This window comes from Chenopodium quinoa, unplaced genomic scaffold (genome assembly GCF_001683475.1).
Source record: "Chenopodium quinoa cultivar QQ74 unplaced genomic scaffold, ASM168347v1, whole genome shotgun sequence".
NCBI classification, from domain to species: Eukaryota; Viridiplantae; Streptophyta; class Magnoliopsida; order Caryophyllales; family Amaranthaceae; genus Chenopodium; species Chenopodium quinoa.
The window spans coordinates 4,863,511-4,879,664 of record NW_018743894.1 but is presented as its reverse complement, the minus strand read 5'-3'; the positions used below and the strand labels follow the sequence as shown (position 1 = coordinate 4,879,664).

Here is a 16,154-nt window from a genome sequence, read left to right as displayed (position 1 = left end):
CATTAATTATCCACTGATTTTCAATAGAATCATTATCTTGAGATCCTCCAACATCATTCTGTTGCCTTTTTTGTTTTATAAACTCACTATTGAGATTGAAAATGTTACGTTAAAGAGTCCCAAAGCAACTTACTGTTGCACCAAAGTTGCTCCCAAATTTACTGTTCCTTAGGACAGAGAAATGGCGCATTTGCCCTTTGTCTCCCTTGCTGGAGCACCAAAATTCCAAGGGTAGGATTGTCCTTTCACTTTTATCCTTGCTTGGTGTACATTTGTCAGTTGATGTTGGCCACGTGTAGAGCTATACTTCCTGGGAACCTTTTTTCTTTCTTTATTGATGTACCTTTTTTCTTTCTTTATTGATGTAGTAACCTTTGATGTAAATTAGGCAATTAATTTGGTGATTGCGTTTTCTTCGCTTCCAGAGCATAGTTCAATGGAGATTGTTCGTGTAATTTGGGTTGCTGCTGCTTTATACATGATGCTTATGGGTTATTATAAGGTACGTTTTTTTCCCCCTTTTTTTTCCCCCGAAATTTAGTTATCTTTGATTTATGGTTGGATGTGTTAATTTGCTATTTACCTTGGGATTTCATTTTGTATGTTTTATGTTAGTGGCGGAGGTTATGGTATTGTTAGATAATTAGGTGATTATTTATTGTGATTGGAAAATTTGTTTGGGCTATTTCTTCTTGAATTGTTATTTTAGTAGCAAAGGTTATGGTCTGGTTAGCTAATTAGGTGATTAATTATTGCAATTGGAAAATTGGTGTAGGTTGGCACTGTTAATCTACAGTGTTTGCACAAGGAATGATGTGGTGCAGCTGTTACTACAAAATTGCTAGAATATTTATTGTATTTAAATATACTAAGTATAGAAGATATTTGAATTTCGAGGCTTAAAATACTTTTGTGATGTACTTCTTTGTTGTATTAAAATATGTATAGGTGTGTCCTTTGGTTTATTTCTTTGCCTTTTATACCAGCACATATTTCACTTATTTCTTGTATGTATTTCTTTGTTCTTCTTCATATGCTGTGTGAGAAAAGGTTGGTACTATGAAACTTTGACTGAGGCTGTTTTCTTCTGGCTAATTTTGATGAGAACACTGCAGTATAATGGATCATATTTTACTGAAACTTAGTTATATAAACAGATTTGCATATTGACATAGTGATTCTTGGATTATAAGAGTACTTGACTTTCTGGACTATAAAGGAACGTAAATGAGCTGGAAATATGAACTACAAGTTTTAGTTTAGTTGTTAGTTTATGTACTTATGTTAATATTGTTGTATTTCTGGAGATTTGGCTTAAATGTTGTTGCTTATGTTGCTTTTTTTTGGGTGTGTTCTGTGTTTCCTTTTTCCTTTTTACCCCCCTCTTCTTGGTGAAATAAAACAGAACTATAGGAAACTGCATCTTGGGCTAGCTGTGGTGGTGAATCAGTGCGATACTACTATCGGTAAGTTTGTGTGGAGAATTTGGACTGGAATTTTTCGAGTGTATATGGTTTGTTAGCTGGATTGCTGTTAGGTCTTGTAATTTACTAGGTGTGTTTGATTAGTTGGTGCTTGTGTTGCTTTAATTAAGATGATATTTTTTGCCGGTTACAGGTTATGGCCATTCATCCGAACAGAATTACCATTCCATTTCGACCTTTATTAGGTCAAGTGGTTGAATGTTTAAATTTCCCTGAACCAGTGTATGGTTACGTAGATAAGGATAGGAACAACGCTTTTGTTCGTGTTAAGACTGAATGTGGTAGATCTGAATTTGTATTCTTTGGTGGGGAGGCTAATACAATTCAGGAGTCACAGGAAAGGGCAGCTCAAAAAGCTATACTGAAAATGATCAGCCACTATGGAGTGCGGGTGAATGATTTTACTGCTGATAGAGCAAGAATGTATCAGTTGTGTAGTAAACTTTATAAGCATAAGGTTGTTGAATTATGTCGTGAGAAAGGGCTAGAGATGCCTACAACTCAAGGCAATTTAGGAAAGAGAACAACTGAGGATGTTGTCCATGTGACGATGAATTATGTTGACTTTTTAGGTGCTGTTGTTAGAAAAACGGGAGCAGAGGTAAGTTCATTGGAGACTATTTGGGCTGAAGGTTTGGGTTTTGTGTCTTGGCTAACTGTGTCTTGCCCCCACAATGGAACTGGTATGGAGTGCATTTATAGTGATCCTTGTGCTGAAGTAGCAGCTGCAAGGCAAAAGACCGCTAAAAGAGCTATCCATTACTTGGTCACCCAGTATAGCCTAGAGGTTATAGATGCTAATTATGGCCTTGCTTCAGAGAAGGGTGCTACTTGTTCTGATTTAAAGACTAAGTTTTACCATTTCAAGGAACGATTAGCTGCTAGAAGTGACCGCTTTCCTGAAGGAGACTGTGTGACTCCGACATCTGAAAGGTTTCAGATTCCTAAGCCTATTGTGCCACCCTCTGCTCCAATGAAGCGCCGCTCAAGTGCAGCAATGGACACCGCATCTTCTTCTGCTGTCAGAGTTACAGAACCTTTGGTTTCTTGCATTCCTGAACTAGAGACTGTTTGGAAGCGTGCTAAGTTTGCTTAGGTTACTTAGTGTTATAGTTAATAGGTAGCATGGCATGACGTTTGCCTCATTATCAGTGCTTATGTTTGGTGTGCACTAGGTCTATTATATGAGCTTATGTTCTACTTTTGGCATATAGATTTAGTGCTTCTTTTGAGTATGTTGAAACCGCATGAAAGAAATCGTATGTATGATAAGACTTGAATATAATGTAATGTACTTTCTAAATGAATGAAAGCACCTTTTGATTGCCCTATTTAAGTGCACATTGTTTTATGTTACTTATAAACATATTATTTCTCCTTTGCCTATTGTCTCTGAAATAGCCATCGAAACAAATTTTACTTTCTTTAAAGCTTAGTGAAATGTCGAACACTAAGTTAGCTGCAAAAAGTAATACTAGGTTGTTGGTTGTGGTTTTATGCAGAAATAAAAGAACAAAAAAACGCAGACTTTGTTGCTACCATATATAAGATCTAGAGGTGGTTTCAGCTGCGACAGTGTGAAATGGGTGCGTTTGTGCAGTAAAAAGATCTTTACAGAAAAAAAGTGTTTCTTATTTATTTTGAATATTGTGTTGTTGCATACTATCACCTTAATGAATAACTGCTTTATTGCTGTTTTACAATGTTTTTATAATAGCTGAGGCGCCTTACAATTTTAAGAGGCCATCAGCTCAAGGTCGACAGTCAAAACAAGCAATTAGTGTATCATTGCCGCAGAATTCCATCAGGTACTAGGTTATTATGACAAGTATGATTATGCCAGATATAATTATGTTAAAAAAACAAATCCACCTGTCTTTTATGCTTTGTATAGTGAGGAAGAACAACCAAGACCTAAAAAGGCTAGAGCAAGGCCTTCGATATACATCACAGCTGGGAGTAAGCACTTTGTTTTGGTTTATAGCTATAAGAAGGATATATATGCGAATCTATTTAATAAGCTTTCTTCCTGTTTTATTTATGCTGCATTACAGAAAAACCTAAATCTACTAAAGCAAAACCTTCATCTGCGCAGAGTTCAGAGCAGTTAGAGAAGGCACCGAAAAGTAAGCATTGCTGTAGTTTCGGTTTAAAGGGTTAGTGTATGTGTGCTGCTGTGTGGGAGAAATATTTGGCTGAATTTACTTTGTAGATTTTGTTCTTGAATTATTTTTGGATATCACAGAAAGAAGCAAAGCTACTAAGGCAACTCCATCATGTGCACAGAGTTCAGAGCAGTTAGAGAAGGCACCGAAAAGTAAGCATGGCTGTAGGTTCGGTTTAAAGGGTTAGTGTATGTGTGCTGCTGTGTGGGAGAAATATTTGGGTGAATTTACTAAGCAGGTTTTGTTCTTTAATTATTTTTGTATATGACAGAAAGAAGCAAGGCTACTAAGGCAACTCCATCATCTGGACAGAGTTCAAAACAATTAAAGAATTTGGCTAAGGGTATGATCATATTGTAATTACAATTTCCAAAGAAAATCTATATATGTTGCTGTATAGTATACTGTTTACTACTTTCTTTTCTGTTTTTACTTTATAATTTTACAGGAAAAAACAAGGCGTCATTGTCTGCGCCTGCACAAACTTCAAAGCAATTAAGAGATGCGGCTAAAAGTAAGTCCTTATTTATAGTTCCAGTTCATAGGATCAATGTATATATGCTGTTGTGTGATAGAATTTTTCAAGGTATCTTTTGATAATGTTACAGAAACACCTGTGGCTGCTATAGGGAAGCCATTACCTACACAGCCATTACAGTTAGCTCCGCCTACTCACTGTGCCAAATGTGGGGCTAAGAAATTCCAGTTTGAAACCCTGCATTTCTGTTGTGGTGATAGAGATATTAAGATAGTTGCTAATGAATATCCCTCGGAATTAGTAAGGCTTTTTACTTCAAAGGATGAAGATGCTGTGCGTTTTAGAAAGTTTGCTAGATTATACAATAATTTATTTGCTTTTAGTTCAATTGGTGGTAAGGTCGACAGAGAAACACATAAAGGAATATATGTCTTTAAATTACATGGTCAAATATATCATTCTGTGCCAGATTTAATTCCAGATGAAAAAGGCCCAAAATACTTGCAACTTTACTTCTATGATGGCCAAAATGAACTTAAACATCGGGCAGATTATTTTCCTGAATTAAGACAAGATGTAATTGACATATTAATGCGAGTAACTAGAGATAATCCATATGCAAGATTTTTTCGTTCTTTGAAAGAAGTAACTGTCAATGAAAGTACTAACATCATAATAAATTCAAACACTGTACCAGATCAAAGAGTGTATAATGCTCCCACTTCAGATGAAGTTGCAGTTATTTGGCCTGATAGTGTTTCGTCGAGCCAGAGTTCATGGCCGCATATCCTTGTAACTGGAAAGTCTACGGAAATTCACCGGATTGCACACTATTATGGGTGCTATGACCCTTTACAGTATCCTCTACTCTTTCCAAGAGGTGAATGTGGTTGGCATCAGGGTCTGAAAAAAGTTTTGCACGATAGAGACAGACAATTGGCCACTGAACCTGATCCTATTCAGTCTTGTGCAGTACAAACTCCAGCAGAGTTTCTGGATGCAGAAGCCACCCGTGAGTTTGCACAAAGACTTTAATGTTTTATATTACTTTTATAACATTGTTTCCTTTAAATAAGATACGTTCAGTTCATTCATTTCTCTTAATGCTTATTATAGGTGCTTCTAGAAGGCATACCAGGGCAGATAAGTACATCTCTACAAGAGAGTACTATACCTACATGATTCAAATCAGGATAGGAAACATGCTTCTAAGGGCAGGTCGTGCTTTCCTGCAGTACATTGTGGATATGTATATCAAAGTTGAAAATACAAGATTAGACTTTTTCCGGAGAAATCAGGATACAATAAGAGCTGATCTATATAAAGGGATTCTTGATACAGTCGAAAGTGGAGAAACAAATGCAGCAAATGTTGGACATAAGTTCATTTTGCCGCCATCTTTCCTAGGAGGGCCTCGTGATATGAAAAGGAGATATTTGAATGCAATGGCGCTTGTGCAGAAGTACGGGAAACCTGATCTCTTTGTTACTGTAACATGCAACGCAAATTGGCCAGAGATAAAAGCTGAACTATCGCCGGGTGAAGCTGCTCAGGATCGGCCAGATTTAGTTGCTCGAATATTTCGAGCAAAGTTGATTGCTCTAAGGAAAAAAGTCATGAAAGAAAAAATATTTGGCAAAGTAGCTGCTATGATTTATGTTGTAGAATTCCAGAAAAGAGGGTTACCCCATGCTCATTTCTTGTTAATTCTACAACCACAGTACAAGATGAAGTGTCCTGCTGATTATGATAAATTTGTTTGCGCAGAAATACCTCCTGTGAATCAACCCGAACTCCGTAAGATTGTGTTACAGCATATGATGCATGGACCATGTGGGAAATTAAATCCAGAATGCCCTTGTATGAGAAAGAAAGATAATGTATCTTCTTGTAAAAATGGGTATCCAAAACAATTCACACCACAAACCACAACAAATAAGGATGGCTACCCATGCTATCGCAGGACGGATACTGGAGAACAAGTCAAGGTCAGGGGTGCTTACTTAGATAATCGATGGGTTGTGCCTTATAACCCTTATCTTTCTTCACTTTTTGACTGCCATTTAAATGTTGAGGTTTGTTCAACTATAAAAGCAGTAAAGTACTTATACAAATATGTTTACAAGGGACATGATCGGGTGGCCTTTAATGTTTCAGTTGAAGATAGAAATTCTGAAGATGAGATTGCTCAGTATCAGTCAGGAAGGTGGGTGTCACCATGTGAAGCAGCATGGAGAATTTTTGGATTTGACTTATTTGAAATATATCCACCAGTAATGCCTCTCTCAGTTCATATGCCAGAAATGAACACTGTGTGTGTGGCCACATGAAAGACTAGATGTGGGAATTGCAAGTGGTGTTTATGCAAAGACTCCTTTAACAGAGTTTTTCTCTTAGAATGCTGCTTTTGAGAATGGTTTGGGGTATTTTTATGGAGAATTTCCAGAGCACTATAGATGGGATGGTACTGCAAAAGCATGGTTCAGGCGGAAACGTAAAACAAAAATGGTAGGCCGTTTAACCTTTGTAGGTCCTTCTGAAGGTGAGCGTTTCTATTTGCGATTGTTGTTGCTAAATGTCAAGAGTCCTAGGTCATTTACAGACTTACGCAGAGTTCGCGGGCATGTATGTGCAAGCTTCAAGGAGGCGTGCCTTAAAGCAGGTATCTTAGAAATAGATGATGCTGCAAACATTTGTTTAGCTGAAGCGACTAAAATTCAGCTGCCAGTAGCTTTACGCCGTTTATTTGCTACTGTGCTTATATTCTATCAGCCAGAAAACCCTGAAGAACTATGGTACAAATACTACCTTAAAGCAGGTATCTTAGAAATAGATGATGCTGCAAACATTTGTTTAGCTGAAGCGACTAAAATTCAGCTGCCAGTAGCTTTACGCCGTTTATTTGCTACTGTGCTTATATTCTATCAGCCAGAAAACCCTGAAGAACTATGGTACAAATACTATGATGCATTGTCAGAAGATTTTGCAAAAAAAAAAATCCTGGTGCAGAAAGCAAAATTAAAAAGCTCACAGTCAGATCAATTGAGCAGCATCTAGAAGCTATGGGAAAATCATTGGGTGAATGTGGTTTGACTTCTTTAAGTGATAGCACTGATAGCATGATTGACAGAACAAAGGATATACAAGACGCGCTAGATGCCCCAATTCCTCAGAGCTGTATAGACAGCCGCAGCCTCTTAAATGCAGCTCAAAGGGAAGCATTTACATCTATAATGGAGCATGTGATAAAAGGAAAACCAGGAGCATTTTTTGTAGATGGTCCAGGTGGAACCGGTAAAACATTCTTATACAATGCACTATATGCAGAGATTCGCCTCATGAATAAGATTGTTTTGCCGACAGCGACTTCTGGTATAGCTGCAACAAACATTCCTTCTGGTAGAACAGCGCACTCAAGATTCAAAATACCAGTAGACAGTGATTGCTCACTAGCATGCAGCGTTTCTAAGCAAAGTAGCCTAGCAGCATTGATAAAAGAAACAACCCTTATAATATGGGATGAAGCATCAATGGCAAACAAGCAAAATTTGGAATCTTTGGACTTATTGTTACAGGATATATGTGATAATAATATTGCATTCGGTGGAAAAGTAATTGTATTTGGTGGGGATTTTTGACAAGTGCTGCCTGTTGTTCCTAATAAGTCTCAGAAAGAAGCAGTTGACGCAAGTGTGGTGAGTTCATATATATGGTATCATTTAAAGAGATTCAGATTGACTGAAAACTTAAGGGCCAGAGAAGACCCTGCATTCAGTGAGTTTTTGCTTGCATTAGGAAATGGGGAATTGCAAACTATGGAAAGTGATGTCATTCAGTTACCTACACAGATAGTGAAGACTTTTCAGCCTGAAGAAGATCCAATATTAGAATACCTAGAATCAACTTTTCCAGAATTGAGTTCAGGTAGTTTGGATCCCAAAATATTTTCAAGGAGAGCTGTTCTAACTCCTATAAATGATGATGTCGATTCTATAAATTCGTTCATGATTGATAAGTTTCCAGGGGAAGCAAGGACATATACAAGCTATGATACTATTTTGGATGACACTGGCAACATATACCCTACGGAATTTCTGAACAAACTGTGCCCAGGAGGAATGAGTCCTCACAACCTTGTGTTGAAAAAGGATTGCCCATTAATATTACTCAGAAACTTGTTGCCTTCTTCTAGTCTGTGTAATGGTACACGGCTCATATGTAAGAGGTTTTTTCTCAAATTTAATCGAGTGTGTGATTGCTGTTGGACAGTATCAAGGCGAACATGTGTTTATACCTCGAATAAAAATCAGGCCATCGAGTTCTCAGAAGTATCCTTTTCAATTTCAGAGGAACCAGTTTCCAATCAAATTAAGTTTTTGCAATGACCATCAATAAGTCTCAAAGGCAGACACTAGACCAAGTGTTGGTCTATCTTCCTCGATCGTGCTTTTCGCATGGTCAATTATATGTCGCTCTTTCACGTGCACGGACAGCGGATAAAATCAGAGTCCTATCGGTTGCTCCTGCTATAGAGTATGCCCAAACATCTGTTAAAAATGTTGTTTTGTATACTGTCTTAAAACTAGCAGGAGTAATCTAGGTAAGAATACAAAAAACCCAGCCTCTTATTACATATTATCTTAGTTAAGACAATATATATGCATTTACACAGAAATCCTTAATTTAGTTTCTTTTGCATGTTTACATTGCAGGGAATCCGGTTTTAAAGGATCTACACCCAAGCTTAAGGTCATTTTGTGTACATTTTTGAACAAGTTTTGAGCAATAGCCTTATGGTTATAGCATTTTAGAATAAGCTATAACTGTGTAAAATGGTCTGCTAAGATGCATTATGTACTCTTTATTATTTTGATTTGAAATATGTAGTGTTCCTTCTTAGAAAGCAAAAATTCATTTACATTATTCATATAAATATCTAAATATTATAGTATAATAGTAGTATCATAGAGTATGCTAGAAAATCTAGACTATCTTTTAGGGTGGCTTTTAGGGTGGCTTAAGATCTGACAACATATCAGAGACTTTTCAACCAAAATTTACAACTTGGACCATATAAAATTTCTCCAATGACTTCTTTTTTTTTAAAGACTTTTAAAACAAAAATATAACTTATTATTTTCTTATGTGTAAGTAGAAAGCTAGACATATCAAATGTAAAAAATGGACACTTTGAATACCTAACCAAAAGCATAGAATGTGCAGTATAAAGTTCAGAGTACAGATTTCCTAATCAGAGGTATGGGATGAACAGTATAAACAGTGACAGCACAATAAAAAAAAAAAAAAAAAACCTCACTGGCTATTTTCCAATCTATCTCTAGAAGTATCCAAGGCTATTGTAGTCAATTTACCTGTGTTTTTAAGGACTACATGTTTTTTTAAAGCACTATAAAAGCATTTGCTGCTAGGGCATACGTTTTTTTGGTTTACAGAAGCAAGTATTCTCAGCATTAATTTCTGAACTATGGAAGGTATGGTTTTTTCCTTATGCAATAATTACTCATATTAGTTTTTAGAATTCTTATTTTCGATTACCTTTTCTAAGAAATTTATTATTATTTGGTTTTCTATTTTTTTAGAAAAAAAAAATAATGAATTGGATTGTAGATTATGTTTTAAAGCTGATACTAACCATGAAATTCTGTACACATTTATATGCACAGATTTAAAATTCATAACAACTAGACACAAACCACAGTATGTGTATTTGAATCAGTTAAATGCATCAAGCAAGACTTATATAGTCAGAGTAGTAGTTGCTGAAAAGGGAAGAGACATACTATCTTCCAAAAAAACTGTCAGATTCCAGACTTTGCTACTGAAGGACGAGCAGGTATCTATTTATTGCTTTAGAAGATTATATGTCCATATTATTTTAGGTATGTTTTGAATGTGAGAATCTAAATGTTTCCACTCAATTTTTGTTGGAATGTTTTGAATGTGAGAATCTAACCGTTTTCCAAGTACAAACCTTTCACTACTATGATTGTATGCAGTAGTCTGCCTAATTTATTCTTCAGCTTTGGTGCACATAAAAAGGTGAAATAGATAAATTAATTAAAAGTCAATGAAAAATAGGCAAAATCACTTCTGAAAGATATTGGACTAGAAAAAAAAAAAAAGACATAGATCTTGCTTTTACAGAAATTCTTAGACAATAAAATCTGAGTATGTGATGCTTTTAATAGGCTGCTTGATTTTGTAAACCATAAACTTATTTCAGTCAAGGCAATGGTAGATATTATATATCCTTTAGACTTATAGTTATTATTATAATAAAATCTAAATGGTTAGTTAGTGATTGTGCATCATATCTATGTTGCTTTAGGTTGCTGCTATGCATTATGTATGCCCATGATTGTTTTAACAAGACTCGGTGACAACTGTAATATGCTATTATGTTGTTTGATTCCAATTATGCATTCTGAACTTTGATACATATGATTCCTTTCAATGAGTTGTTTTATGCACTTTATTCTACAAGTTATGAGCATAAATTGCTATTAGTAAATGTACACGATTAGTTTGTAACTTTGAATCAGATCTTGTTTTAAAACAATCAATAAGTTGATCAAGACAAAATAAAGTACATTTATAAAAAAATGACATCTAGACTGATTAATAGATTGATCAGCTCTTATACTATGCTCGGTTATTATCATTTATAAAAGAATTAGCATTTGATTATCACCACACTATAAATTAGCTATAATTTGAGCTGAAAAAAGACTCATTATCATTATCATTATATTATAAATTAACTATAATTCGAGCTGAAACAAAACCCTCAACGATTTCTACAACAATGATAGATTATATAATAGGATTATTATAGTACATTAATGACAGCATTTTTTTTACCAAATATGAAGATAACTATTTTTATTTATAACTTTGACTTTCAATTTGAAACGAATGCCTTAGACTAGCTAACAAGTAGAAGTAGCTTGCTGAATCTTCTTTACAATGTGATGCTGATAGTATCGTGTAGCTTACAAGTTTGTGCTGCAATGTTGTAGGGCAACAGGATGCGAGGTACTTTATTTGGAGATCAGATTGAGGCTTTTGAAGATGCACTGCAGTATCTGGGAGAGTATGATATTTCTGCTGCAACAATCAAATTTATAGATGAAAAATGGAGAACTGACCTTGATCAGTTCCCTTACCAAATGACTTTTGGTAGTAGAACTGTGATTCAGCCAGTTGATCCTGAACTTGGACCAGTTTTACCTAACTACCAGCTAATAGCAGCTATTCCTCGTGCAGTGGATCCTGATGAGAGATATGGTAAGATAATATAACTTAACATGATCAGAATGACTCTATCTAACAAAAATACTAATTAGCATTTTTTAATCACAGATGTTGTAGGAGTGGTTCTTTATGTTGAAGACGAACCAAGAACAGTTGAAGGGAAAGATGGAGGACGAGATAGCTTAGTGCAAAAAAATAATCATCACTGATCAGAGGTTACTTTACATGATATTCAGTGTCAAGGAGAATAGTAAGTTTTATTTAATCATATTTCTATATTACAATAACTAAGAATGTGTGTTTCATGTAATAGCTGCGATCAACCACTCTCCATCTCTCTGTGGAATGACTTGACAGAAGCAAGGTACTTCGACGGATTAAAAAACTGGGCAGATTCGTTCCAAGTCATAGGATTTAGAGCACTCAAACCATATACTCGTCGTGGTAAGACATCAATTGTTGTTATTAAATTACTTTAACACTTTATTGCTATGAATATGTAATCATTACTGTTTTAAATAGGATTTTCAATGAACTCAAGTATGTCTACTCGCATAATATATGAACCTAAGGGAGAACGCGCACGTGTACTGCAAGACTGGTAATTTTCTGTGCAAAAATATAATCTGAAATAACAGCACCAAAAACCTTATAATTTGCTAATTCTGTTTGCACTAAAACTTATGCCAGGGTAAAACTCTTCCATCAGAAAATAGTTGACAGACAGGCAATGTTATTAGATGTTAGATACCCATGTGAAAACAAAAATATAGTCTCAATTGCTGATCTGAAGCGAAGAAATGTAAGACATTGCTATTACTGAATTGATTCAAAGATTCATGCCTCACTGAAAATTAGACGTGTGAAATCTAACAAGTATTCATTAACTATAATGTGTGCATAGCCAAGCAACACCATGCAAGAAGAGATTCTTTGGATTGAAGTGACTATTCAAAATGCTGACTTAGAGAAGGTGAACGCATATACAGGATGTTCTAATTGCTCAAAGCGCTCCAATCTCCCATTGCAGAAGCGTTTCTCGTGTTCTTCTTGTTCAAACAAAGAGAGTATCTTCACAGAGAGGTATATACATATGAACTTATATAACTATCTCTATTTAGTAGCATTATACTTAATAACATAGACTTATTGTTTATATTAGAGCAACATTTAAGTTCGAAGCTAGAGATAACACAGGAAGTATGGCATTCACTACATTCAACAATGATACAGAAAGACTATTCAGAAAAACTGCTGCAGAAATCTATGCTATAAAGGAAGAGGTATATAACATTACAATGACCGCTATAGCTCTTTACTTTCGTATTAATTTACTTACGAATGAGAATATACTTAAAAGAAGCACTTAAGCAACTTCTTCTTGACAAAATTAATTGATTCAGTACCCTTAAATAAAGTACACGCTGACACACACACTAAATGAATTCTACATAAAAATACAGTACAGAATTGAAAACTAATAAATTTGTTGCATTTTGTGCACGTACGTTTCGATCTTACACACTCTGTTGCATGAAATTCTCATTAAGTAATAGCTAATTATGGCAGAAATTACATTTGACTAGAAAAAATACACCACATAAACAGTTTTATAAACCTACAAAATCATACATGTAAATTTCACCTGTTACATGTTTAGAGTTTATTTTTGACATATGATATTACAATGCATTCAATACAGGGTGATTATGACTCATTCAAGACTATTCAGAATATGCTTAGCAGCATCCCATTCTACATTCAAGTAGGGCCAACTTTGCATCTGGCTCAAAACAATGTCCTAGAGTGGGCTCTCAAATCTGTAGAGCTGAAAGATGATCCTAACACACAAGAGGTTACAGATCAAACACAAGGAACAAATGAAACACAAGTTCCTAAGATCATGACTGAGATGCAAAGTTCTGAGCCATTTATTCCTACACCGAACCTGAAAATCTCTTCAATGAACCATTTACAGCAAGAAACTTTTACTGAGGAGCCAGAATCACCTCAGCAAACTTTTGAAATGAACAAGCAAACAAAATCTGCAGGGAAAAGGCCCATGGAAACTAAAGCTGAGCAAGACACATCACAGTTGCTGAGATCACAACCTGCTGCAAAGAAAAAGCTTTGCTTTGGTGGAATGTCTCCACAGAAGCGAACTAAAACTCAAGGCCACACCAAATCTCTGGGAAGGGGTAATGTTTAAGATGCTGCTGAACTAACCGAAACTGATCAGAAGCAAACCACACCTATCACTGTGAAGACTGAAAAAATCAAAAAACGCCTCAACTGAACCAGCCACTGATGGTAATAAGTACCTGATGTATAAAGCATGTATATAGCAAAATGATCGAATTTCCCTTATCAGCTACCTAAAGAAGGCCAAGCAATATATGTGGCAAGGTGATCGACTATCTAACATCGGCTGCTTAAGGTGCATTTCCTGCACACCTTTTGAATATTAAATTTTTTGCTGCTCTCAAGTATCTAGGCAGCCATAGCTGTTTACTTTTGCTATGTTAAAAACACAACTATTCAGGTTTATCTAGCAAATGGCACATTAGGTGCTTTATGTTGTGTCTCTAGCATCATCTAAGGATCAACTTTAAGTTTATCCTTATGGTTTTATGTATATAGAAGAAGGATGCTGTAGAAAGATGTCTTTTGAGGGGTTTCCTAGAAACAATGACTGTGGTTATTGTTTCTAGCAAACACCAAGCTAAAACTTTGTCCTATGTACTCCTATTTATATAAATATATATTAAAATATATTTATTAAAAATGAACTACTTGTCTTTCTATTACTATTATATGTAATTTCGTTAACTTTTTTAAAAAAACAAATGATAATGTAAAAGTTTAGGAAAAAATGCAAAAGAAAATATATATTACAACAGATAAAATACTATATTTATTTAGTATACACAAATAGGATGAAAATCTACTAAAACTAAGGCAAGGATAAAGACTACATAATCTAAGAACATATTCTAAAAGCAATAATTCTACAACTTAAAGACAATTAAGCTACAGCTCCTAAACTGGTCCAAGCAACAACTCAAACAAAATAGGATAACCATGTCGATAAACGACTAACGCTCCAACTCCATCGACAGTTGCTTGATATTCATAGAATAAATTAACTCCATTCTTCAAAACACTATCAGTGATAAGGTTATTCTCCTTTATTAGATGAAGTTCAACAGGCCACTGTTTCATTCTATGCCGAAGTAAAACTAAAGTGCAAGGTTTAATTTCATGAAAATGAGCCCTTGCAAATAATAGAGGTACCACCTGCATAGAATATAAAATATCACACTATTTTACAGCAACAAACTATGATCATAATCAACTATAAATGAAAAACTCACAATTTTTCCCTGGAAAATGCATTGACGATCAAACACATACTTAAACGATGGATCAGGGCATTGTTCTTGCATTTGAGTTAAATTCCTATCCATTTCCTCACCACTCAGAGGGAGCCTTCTTCAAACAGGGATAGTTTGATTAGTAGGAGCATTTACATGTGTTTTTTCCTCCCCGAATGAATTATACATTTTGGTGTGAAAAACGCCATTACCCATGAAATACAATATCAAAGTATCTCCTACTTCTAGATCGTTATCTGAGACAAATTCCTTCCAGCCTGCGTCAATATACATACCAGTAATCGACTTTCCAATGCAAGTCTTATAAACAACTATGTCCCATGCAACTCCATCTTCACCGCGATAAATTTGAAAAGCTCCACATTGATGTGCTAGAATGTGATAAAACACAGAAGGAATCTCCTAAACAATAGCAACAATCAACCTAATCAAGACCACATAAACTTATCAAATTAAAAGTAGACTTTATTTTAAAAATAGCTGACTATACCACTACTTCTAGATGATCTTCATCCAATCTTAGAATCCACTTCATTGCACAACTGCCACCAGCCTAAAATAACAGAAGGGAAAAAAAACAAAAACAAACAAACATGAACATACTTTACAATACACTAATATATATATATCATCGGCTTTCATGTTCGAGTATCTATACCATTATTACTAGGCCACGAATCGAATGCAAATGAAACACTCAAATTCTCCAAATTATATCACTCTCTTATATACTCATTAACATTACATAATTTTTTTTTAAAAAAACATATATATTTCAGATAAGAAATCAAAGTGAACATTAGCCATGTGAACTACACTATAAACGAAATTGCTTATCACGATTGATATATCAATGCAAAAGGAAGAAAAAAACAGAAGAAAACAAAAGGGAAAAAAAATTAAAAAAATAAAAAAACATGTAAGGAGATCAATCACTTTTATCAGAGGAGTAAATCCATTACATATGTAAAGCTCCCCCACACAGATTACTGTGTACTCATATTAGAATTTCATTACATAGTTTATTATTCAAAGCTTTCCCATACAAATTTCTTTGACATTATTGAAGCTATTACAATTAAAAAAAGCTTGGATATAAATCCATTACTCTATTATTATTAGATTTTAAGGCAACATTAATCTTCAGACAAGCAAACTGAATCACTTGAAGCAGATTTGTGTAGCGGTTCAATAAGACTCAATCTTTCTACCATTGAGGCTGAAAATATCCTCACATAAAAAGACTTGTTCCCACCATAATATATCATAAGAACTTCACGGTTATCGTTTACAAACGCTTCCCAACCAATGCCAAGAGTCATATACTCTCTGGTTTGGTCTGTGACTTTTGCCAATT

At 35.0% G+C, this 16,154-nt stretch overlaps 5 protein-coding genes across 11 annotated transcripts; all 5 read left to right on the top strand.

Annotated features, from left to right (window-relative positions):
• Positions 1-233: 233 nt before the first annotated feature.
• LOC110686855 lies at positions 234-7,473 on the top strand. Of its 6 annotated transcripts, XM_021863463.1 has the most exons (13): positions 234-502; positions 1,406-1,466; positions 2,987-3,070; positions 3,202-3,292; positions 3,379-3,443; positions 3,539-3,640; positions 3,730-3,801; positions 3,921-3,992; positions 4,098-4,163; positions 4,825-5,139; positions 5,244-6,115; positions 6,285-6,789; positions 6,946-7,473. In XM_021863463.1, exons 3-12 carry the CDS (start codon positions 3,067-3,069, stop codon positions 6,402-6,404), a joined length of 1,779 nt encoding a protein of 592 aa, XP_021719155.1. In that variant the 5' UTR covers positions 234-502; positions 1,406-1,466; positions 2,987-3,066; the 3' UTR covers positions 6,405-6,789; positions 6,946-7,473. The 6 variants fall into 6 exon arrangements, with proteins under 6 accessions (XP_021719155.1, XP_021719150.1, XP_021719154.1 ...); XM_021863458.1 differs by having other exon boundaries at positions 235-502; positions 5,244-6,789; XM_021863459.1 differs by having other exon boundaries at positions 237-502; positions 3,539-3,610; positions 5,244-6,789.
• On the top strand, positions 6,607-7,473 carry LOC110686858. The gene is made up of 2 exons (XM_021863466.1): positions 6,607-6,922; positions 7,079-7,473. The coding sequence occupies exons 1-2, from the start codon at positions 6,633-6,635 to the stop codon at positions 7,182-7,184; spliced, it is 396 nt and encodes a 131-aa protein (XP_021719158.1). The 5' UTR covers positions 6,607-6,632; the 3' UTR covers positions 7,185-7,473.
• Positions 7,190-8,909, top strand: LOC110686812 (ATP-dependent DNA helicase PIF2-like). The gene is made up of 3 exons (XM_021863402.1): positions 7,190-7,738; positions 7,853-8,352; positions 8,840-8,909. The coding sequence occupies exons 1-3, from the start codon at positions 7,190-7,192 to the stop codon at positions 8,907-8,909; spliced, it is 1,119 nt and encodes a 372-aa protein (XP_021719094.1).
• A 754-nt stretch (positions 8,910-9,663) lies between these two features.
• Positions 9,664-11,811, top strand: LOC110686859. The gene is made up of 4 exons (XM_021863467.1): positions 9,664-9,981; positions 11,168-11,435; positions 11,511-11,617; positions 11,716-11,811. The coding sequence occupies exons 2-3, from the start codon at positions 11,177-11,179 to the stop codon at positions 11,609-11,611; spliced, it is 360 nt and encodes a 119-aa protein (XP_021719159.1). The 5' UTR covers positions 9,664-9,981; positions 11,168-11,176; the 3' UTR covers positions 11,612-11,617; positions 11,716-11,811.
• On the top strand, positions 11,570-14,166 carry LOC110686857 (replication protein A 70 kDa DNA-binding subunit B-like). 2 transcript variants are annotated; one of them, XM_021863465.1, is made up of 7 exons: positions 11,570-11,652; positions 11,760-11,846; positions 11,925-12,003; positions 12,093-12,204; positions 12,307-12,485; positions 12,565-12,685; positions 13,105-14,166. In XM_021863465.1, exons 1-7 carry the CDS (start codon positions 11,628-11,630, stop codon positions 13,609-13,611), a joined length of 1,110 nt encoding a protein of 369 aa, XP_021719157.1. In that variant the 5' UTR covers positions 11,570-11,627; the 3' UTR covers positions 13,612-14,166. The 2 variants fall into 2 exon arrangements, with proteins under 2 accessions (XP_021719157.1, XP_021719156.1); XM_021863464.1 differs by lacking the exon at positions 11,570-11,652 and having other exon boundaries at positions 11,659-11,846.
• Positions 14,167-16,154: the final 1,988 nt, after the last annotated feature.

Coding starts and splice junctions, on each gene's coding strand:
- LOC110686855 (XM_021863458.1), top strand. Junction 3,802..3,920: donor GTTAGAGAAGGCACCGAAAA/GTAAGCATGGCT, acceptor TGTATATGACAG/AAAGAAGCAAGGCTACTAAG. Junction 3,993..4,097: donor ATTAAAGAATTTGGCTAAGG/GTATGATCATAT, acceptor ATAATTTTACAG/GAAAAAACAAGGCGTCATTG.
- LOC110686858 (XM_021863466.1), top strand. CDS start 6,633: ATGGTAGGCCGTTTAACCTTTGTAGGTCCTTCTGAAGGTGAGCGTTTC. Junction 6,923..7,078: donor GAAAACCCTGAAGAACTATG/GTACAAATACTA, acceptor TGAAGAACTATG/GTACAAATACTATGATGCAT.
- LOC110686812 (XM_021863402.1), top strand. CDS start 7,190: ATGGGAAAATCATTGGGTGAATGTGGTTTGACTTCTTTAAGTGATAGC. Junction 7,739..7,852: donor ATATTGCATTCGGTGGAAAA/GTAATTGTATTT, acceptor TATCATTTAAAG/AGATTCAGATTGACTGAAAA. Junction 8,353..8,839: donor ACACGGCTCATATGTAAGAG/GTTTTTTCTCAA, acceptor TTTACATTGCAG/GGAATCCGGTTTTAAAGGAT.
- LOC110686859 (XM_021863467.1), top strand. CDS start 11,177: ATGCGAGGTACTTTATTTGGAGATCAGATTGAGGCTTTTGAAGATGCA. Junction 11,436..11,510: donor GGATCCTGATGAGAGATATG/GTAAGATAATAT, acceptor TTTTAATCACAG/ATGTTGTAGGAGTGGTTCTT.
- LOC110686857 (XM_021863464.1), top strand. CDS start 11,696: ATGTGTGTTTCATGTAATAGCTGCGATCAACCACTCTCCATCTCTCTG. Junction 12,205..12,306: donor CTGATCTGAAGCGAAGAAAT/GTAAGACATTGC, acceptor ATGTGTGCATAG/CCAAGCAACACCATGCAAGA. Junction 12,486..12,564: donor GAGAGTATCTTCACAGAGAG/GTATATACATAT, acceptor TGTTTATATTAG/AGCAACATTTAAGTTCGAAG.